The sequence below is a fragment of the Sander lucioperca genome, chromosome 2 (assembly GCF_008315115.2).
Source record: "Sander lucioperca isolate FBNREF2018 chromosome 2, SLUC_FBN_1.2, whole genome shotgun sequence".
NCBI lineage: Eukaryota > Metazoa > Chordata > Actinopteri > Perciformes > Percidae > Sander > Sander lucioperca.
In genome coordinates this window covers 47,348,196-47,355,648 of record NC_050174.1, presented here as the reverse complement: position 1 = coordinate 47,355,648, position 7,453 = coordinate 47,348,196, and the positions used below count along the sequence as shown (strand labels likewise).

Here is a 7,453-nt window from a genome sequence, read left to right as displayed (position 1 = left end):
ATGTATAAACAACTTAAAATAAGTGGGATAATCGTATACATGTGTAATGCTGTGCAGTGGTAGCCAAGTAAACCCTGGTGAGGTGGACATACTGCAAGTATACTTTGAATGCGCCCAGTACTACACTGAACATTAGTATAAATAGATTAAGTGTCCTGAATCGATGTGCCGAATTTAAGAAGTTTAGATCGATCCTACATACAGTAGGTTGATACACACTCAGTAGCCACTTTATTTATCCCCATGATTTACTTTATATTTTCTTTATTTTTCTTTACTTTATATTTTCTGTCTTAAATGTTTATAAGAAACGTCTTAATTTATAGATTAAGGTCTTAAGCCTAAACCATAAACTTATAAAATACTCAAAATATTCTTTAGTTATTTTATAGGCCATGTTTTTTGATGCCTGTAGCGTAGAACACTGAGTGGTGGCTAAGACTAGAAAGTGCTACTGTATATAAATGCAGTCCATTTACCATATCAAGTGTAGAGTGAACTTAAATTTCACGTCATAGCCATTTTAAATATGATGTCATACATTTACACAAATTGGGTTAGAATTGACCCAGTATTTTTTGTGTGTACACCTGTTAAATTTAGTACAATCCAATACACAGCTCTGCCATACAAATTATTTACAAAGATAACAATGTTCCATTTTGTTTGACACTTTCAGAGAGATGTTAATTTAATTAAATGTTTATTATTAAGGCCGTAGTCAGTGATGGGATAGTGCTGCTGCATTACTGCAGATTTAGATGTGTTTCCTCTGACTTTTCATCTAGGGAACCACTGCACCACATTTTACTGAGAAAATATGCATGTGCATCTGTTCTTTACGTCAACGCACCCTGACAAAATAACGGGTGAGTTTCCCCTCATGGTGGCGGCGTGCACCACCGCCTCTGTGAGCATCAACCAGAGGTTATCAAAGGTCATTAAAGGTCACTGATCAATAGCAACCCCCCCCCCCCACCCCATCACCCACGCCCCCCCCTCTCTCTCTCTCTCTCTCTCTCTCTCTCTCTCTCTCTCTCTCTCTCTCTCTCTCAGGATCTACACTCTCACCTCCTGAAATCCTGAGAGGAACAACCGCCTCCCAAAAGGTCAAAATAAAAACCTGCTGAACTGTTTGATGGAACTTGAGGCGAGACACCACAGACAAAAACATTGTTTTTTCATGCACTGGTCAATTTTAAGTATCTATCACATGTCTTCTTTCAGACTTGAAAAAAAGAAAAAAACATTTATATTTACACTGATCAATCAGATCAAGACTAAGCTTTTTCGGGAGAGGGGCTTAAAGAGACAGGCGCTAACAGAGGGTGAATACAGGTATATTCAGATAGATAATAATGTGTTTTTGAACATTAAAGCATGTAAACATGTAGAAACCAAATACAAAAATTTACAAGTAGGCTATGAACCTGAAAATGAGCATATGTCCCCTTTAACTCATCAATAATAATATTCCAATTACTGTATATGATAGCCAATATGATCTATACAATAATATAACTCTGAAAGGGACCATTCTGCCCAACATGTACTTTTGATACTTTAAGTAGCCTACGTTTAGCTGTTAATACTTTTGTACTTAATACTTAAGTAAAATCTGGAATGTAAGACACAGTTCTTTTACAGGGCAGTATCGCTACTAAAGTATAACATATGAGTACTTCTAGAAAATAAATCACGAGTTCAGGTTTTTCCCCTTGAAAAGATCATCTTTCATCTTTTATTTTTCAGTTTTCCTCCTCTGGTAAACTATGCCAGCCAAAGGCGGATACGTGACTTTATGTGATTTTAAGACAAAAACAAACTTAGGACATAAACTTTCCTGTTGTTTATTTTTTGCATTGCTTTTTTATGCGGAGAACCGGACGGACCGCGCCCTGACCGCGTGATCGAGCAACCACATTTCCCCCCTGACAGCGGGAACGCGCGCTGACTGTGGGGGTTGACGTTTACTCCTCCGCGTGCGCTGCACCTATTGGACGCCCAAGTTGTCAATGATCCGTGGCGCGCGCTGCTCTGGAACTCGTGAGTTCAAGTTGTCACGACCGGGACACCGAAACGGGGCGGTGTATGGCAAGTCGCTTCATAGAAAACACCCAACCTCCGCAGCAGCAGCTCCACTCTGGCTTACAAATCAAACACACCGTGAAATGTGTATGTCCAATCAGAGACCAGTCAAAGGGGCGGGTCAGCTATTCTGGCTTCTGATTCGCTAAAACGGTTGCCAATCAAATACTTATACGTTACATATTGGCTCCCTGTGATTTTACACCGCCCACCGGCGTGTTATATAAAATTAATTCACATATCGCCATCTTTTTCGGTTCCTTGTGCCCACCCGAAACCTCCGTACAGTTCACTCTCTCCAGTTCAGCCTGCTAAAATGGCCAAACCAAGAGTTTTCTTCGATATCACTGCTGACGGTACACCCATGGGCCGGGTGGTGATGGAGGTAAACCTTCTTTAAAATGATAGGCGGGTAACGTTAATCACTGTCAGACAGGCTTGTTAATGTTACCCTTCGGTCTGTTAAATACTCAGCTTGGTTTTAGCGTTGTGCCTTATGTTATGGTCATTAGTCATTTGGGCTGCATTAAGTTAAATCCTGGTTTTCAAATGCTTAACGGTACCGATTAGTTAGCATATACGAGCTAACAGTAACCGAACTGTCACAAACAGTCTTGAATGGACCATGTGCACGTGTAACGTTTTGTGGCTCGTGGCCAGCGCTAACTGGACCGCATAACGACGGAACCTTACTGTTAACACAGGTGTAACGTTAGCTGTATGCAGGGTCTAGTCGCAGAGGACATTATTCATGTTTAAACTGTAACTTAACTGTAATATTAATGCTTGTCACAGAGCCGGTCGTCTGATGTATCTCGACACTATGACTTGTTTTAGCTATAACGCTAAACAATAGTTAAATAGCAACACCCTCGGGTAACGTTAGAACTAAACTGCTAACATCAGCTTTCGTCACGCTGAGGTCCACCAAAGGCCCGCGGTCCATGTTTGAGTCGTAGAGGGGAGAGCTGCCCGGGCATGGGTTTGCCTTCAACGGCTAAACGGGCTCAGCTAATGCTAACGGAACATTCAGTCATTTCTTTGTTGCAGCGTTTCGCGGCCTTCTCTCAAGCCCGGGAAACCTCTGCTGCTGTAAGTCTTCAATACGCGGGCTACTTTAAAAAATATTTCAGTCTCAGTGAATGGTTATGTAAATGAGTTGGCCACAATGTAGCTAGCTAATGTTAGAAACATAAAACAAAACGTATTGCCTGCGGCATTTAGCATGTTAGCCGCCGAAGCTAACTTACCCGGTTACTGCTGTGGACGGAGCGGTAGTTCTGGAAAGTTCCACTGAGGGGGGGGTGGTGGGGGCTACCTGCATGATTTAAAAAAAAAAAAAAAAAAGAAATTCGGATGTAGGGAGATGGCCGAAACAACAGCTGCACCTTTTAGTCCACAATGAGTACGCCTAATGTTGCATTGTAGACAATATGGATCACAATGGCGCCATTATCACGCAGGCCGTTTATATCCGCTAGTTTTTATGGCAAGCTAAAAGCTGCCAGCGTGCTAGCTAAGAAGTCCAGCCATTTTGTGCACATCGTTGTAGCTGTGCCCCATTATGGGCGTTACCGATGTATAGTCTAATCTGAACCCGAAGACCTCCAGGAGACCAAATCTGAGAGCAACCAGGATACACGGCAAAAGTAATATTTTTTTAGATTTTGGCCAGTTGGTGTGGTGGTAAATGTAAAAGGACCCTCCCAGCGTCTCAAGCAGACTGCTCCTTAAATTATAAAGGTCTGGTTTTCTGTTACTGCTAAACAAGTATTTGGCTGCACAGAGCTGTTCTGAGGTTGACTGCAGCTCTCACTACACACCAGAGTCTGCTGCAGCACCCCCTCCCTCTGAACATACTTGCATGGTAGTGTCACTGCTGTGCAATGCATGCAGACATCTGTGTGGTGCAATGCAGCATTCCTGTTTCACCATGACAAGGCACAATTACCACACGCTAATCACAAAATAACACTGATCTGTGTTTAAATGGGCTGGAATTGTTGAACCTAGGCTACATGAAGTGAATTTGTTGATTTTTGAATGCAGAGTAATCTTTCACAAGATAATTACTTGCAAATATATTGCTTGCAGTTTGGTCGTTTTCCTACATTGCAGGATAATGTATTAAGAATGTCAGAGGCTCCCTTACCTCCTTACAGTTGGACTATAAGCTACTGATGTGCTGAATTTCCTTCTGTCTAGATGTGTTGTACAATCAACTGCTTCACAGAACAAAGTGCACAGTATTTGCTGCTCTGGTTTTGGCTTGTTGCCTGGATGGCATCAAGCTAAATCTTAGTTCACTGACTGGTTACTGATTTACTGTTTTTACCCTCTAAAAAGCAATTATTTTATCGGTCTTTGAAACCAACAGTTGGACTTTCTGTTCATAACAACTTACTTGGCGGTGTTCATTTTGTTTCTGCAGCTCCGTGACGACGTGGTGCCCAAAACTGCTGAAAACTTCCGTGCCCTCTGTACTGGCGAGAAGGGCTTCGGCTACAAGGGCTCCAGCTTCCATCGCATCATCCCAGACTTTATGTGCCAGGTGATGCAGCATGACACAGTTTAGACTTGGTCTGGTTTATATTTATCTTCATTGGTTTAAAGTAAGGCTGTAGGTGTTAGGTTAGGGCTGTCAACGAATATTCTAAATTACTTTTTATATCTTAAAATTGGCATTAACACTTGTCTCTAGTGGGCTATTCTATTTTCATGTCTTTAGGATTTTATTGTATTTTCACTTGTCCCTTTCTTTAATAAACTTTATTTTTTTTATAATGCATTTTGACCAGAGCCTGTGAGTGGAGTGGTCAGAATTTCCGTTCATTGGTCACAGTGCAGTTTGTTCCCCTTGCTCCATTCAAAACACTCACCACTCGCTCCAAAAAGAAACAAAGCTGCGTTGTATTTCAAATGAATGGCACCTGCCCAGAGCTCAACCAGCAAAAAGTCTGCTCTATAACGGCCCCTTGCAGTTTGGAGTGAGGGCAGGTGCCATTCATCTGCATGTATACTGTTGGTACTGCAGTAACAGTGACTGGCTCCATCACTGGAGGTAAGGCGAAGCTCGAACCTTATGAAAAAAATCCATCCCGCTCACTCGCGCTACGCTCACATGCTGATTTTGACGGCATCCAGACAAAGATAAACGCCACCCTATGGTTGAAAAAGGCTGGTCCAGAGAATTCACAGCGAGTGGGTGTGTTTTATCATGAGGCTGCGCTACCAGAAGTAAACAGAGGTGAAGATGGCACAAAGCAACAAATGTCTAGCTAGAGAAAAGATAAGATTTTTTAAACTTCTGTTATGGTCAGACAAATGTAAGGAACGGCAAGAGATTTTGTTATGACTCATTACAAACCGGATGCGTGATCACGGTGTGATTACATGTAAGAGGTCTACGGTGTTTGAATTTAAGTTTTACATTATATAGGATTTGTTTTATTTTGTAATGTGTAGGTATGTAGATCTTGTAAAATGTTTGAAATAAATATACAAGTAGTGATGTTTTTTGCACATGATGCACACTAAACAATTGTTTCCAAACTGAAATGACCATATTTTAAGATTTTGCTTTATTTTATACTTGTATCTACTTGCAATACATGTCGCACATTGACGCAGACGATTGGCAGCCAGACTGAGAATTTTCTGACGTCCCCCTGTTGAGACCAGTCAGGTTTGGGTCAGTTTGTTGAACTCTAGTATTTTGCTTGTGCAACACACAGGGCGGTGACTTCACCAACCACAATGGAACTGGTGGCAAGTCCATCTACGGCAACAAGTTTGCTGATGAGAACTTCACCCTGAAGCACCTTGACGCTGGCACCCTGTCCATGGCCAACGCTGGCCCAAACACCAACGGCTCCCAGTTCTTTATCTGCACAGCTAAAACGTCATGGTAAGAGCACACACCCCTGTCACTGGCTTTTTATCTAGCTGTCCATTGATAGTGGAGGGGCAGACAAATTCCACAATGACCAACCATCACATCCTACAAGTGCTGAACAGCAATGGAGGAGAAATTAATACTTAGACCGGCGAGAGATAAAACCTTGCAATACCACCTCCTGCAGCATATCCACCTGGCAGTGCAGCATGTTTATGGAGATTTTCACCAAAATATGCAGCTTCCATTTCTTGTCACTGCTGGTTATATCCTGTTCTTCTGTCTGCTTGCAGGCTTGATGGGAAGCACGTGGTGTTCGGGAAAGTGATTGAGGGGATGGATGTGGTAAAGAAAATGGAGCAACAAGGCAGCCATAGCGGCAAAACCTCAAAGAAGATTGTCATCGCCGACTGTGGGCAGCTCTGAGCTCCAGCACTTAACCTTTCTGCTTGCCACACCCCTGTAGGCTCCAGACCTTCCCCGCCATTCAACATTCCTATTGATGGAGATTCAACTGACCCCTTGCCGTCCCCTTTTTTTATTCTGTTGAAATCATGTTGCTGCATTTGTGACTTTGCCTTTTTGAAGTTTCTTTTGCATTAACGTTTTTTCCACAAAGTCCCAACGGTTTTTTGTTAAGTCAAAAAAATGAATAAAATGGAAAGTTGCCTTGGCAATTGGAACACGTGTGGTTTTTGTTTGACTAAAAGTTAATGTCTCAAGGATAAGATAATGTGGTCAGCATTTCAGCCAAAATGGTAGGAATGCTAAAACTTTGTAATTCCATTTTGGTAGTGATTTAAATTAGTCTATAATTGGTGCTAAAGCAACAGTGTTGGACCTGGTTCTTTGTTTCAAAGTTTTTACATTCATTAAAGGATCACTGGGTAATGCTTTAGGATTTAAGCATTCAGATCGTTACTTCTGTAAAAGTACTAATACCACAAAGAAAACATACTCTATAGTAAAAGTTCTGCATTTAAAATGTTCGTTCAGTAAAAGTATAATGAAAACTTAAGGCATAAAAATGTCTCCTGGGCACTGGAGGTTTTAAATAGTTTTTAAAGTCTCCAGCAGAGGGAGCTCTTGAGCTGTACATTGTTCTGGTCAACAGTCATTTTAAGCATTCGCTAATTTCAATCATGGAGTAAGACCGAGTGAACACTGAACAAAGCAGCTCTACTGTAAAAATCTATTTCTCCCAATGCTGTTTGGCTTGTCGGCTGAGGGGCTGATAGCCAATCTGCTATCCAGACGTCAGATGAATTTCAGGAGAACTTCTAATTCTGATATTGATGTCTGGAACACATTAGAATGCTCGAGTTGGAGGAAGCAGTCTTGTGGATTGATATCAGTATTGTGTGCTAAGCCCGGCTCTGTCCAAATGTAACAAAATCCACCTACCAGCTTCAAGCTCACTGAGTAACATAACTTAAGTGTGTGTGTCCGTAAATAGACCAGAGACTTCCC

General features: G+C 41.8%; 1 protein-coding gene across 1 annotated transcript; it reads left to right on the top strand.

The window, feature by feature from the left end:
* The first annotated feature begins 2,232 nt into the window (after window positions 1–2,232).
* On the top strand, window positions 2,233–6,660 carry ppiaa (peptidylprolyl isomerase Aa (cyclophilin A)). Its single transcript, XM_031308921.2, has 4 exons — window positions 2,233–2,473; window positions 4,520–4,639; window positions 5,823–5,995; window positions 6,277–6,660. The coding sequence occupies exons 1-4, from the start codon at window positions 2,405–2,407 to the stop codon at window positions 6,407–6,409; spliced, it is 495 nt and encodes a 164-aa protein (XP_031164781.1). The 5' UTR covers window positions 2,233–2,404; the 3' UTR covers window positions 6,410–6,660.
* Window positions 6,661–7,453: the final 793 nt, after the last annotated feature.

Bases quoted from the DNA above. Each gene is read 5' to 3' on its own strand.
- ppiaa (XM_031308921.2), top strand. From the start codon at position 2,405: ATGGCCAAACCAAGAGTTTTCTTCGATATCACTGCTGACGGTACACCC. The intron at 2,474-4,519 runs GTAAACCTTCTT...TTGTTTCTGCAG, and splicing joins TGGGCCGGGTGGTGATGGAG to CTCCGTGACGACGTGGTGCC. The intron at 4,640-5,822 runs GTGATGCAGCAT...TGCAACACACAG, and splicing joins TCCCAGACTTTATGTGCCAG to GGCGGTGACTTCACCAACCA.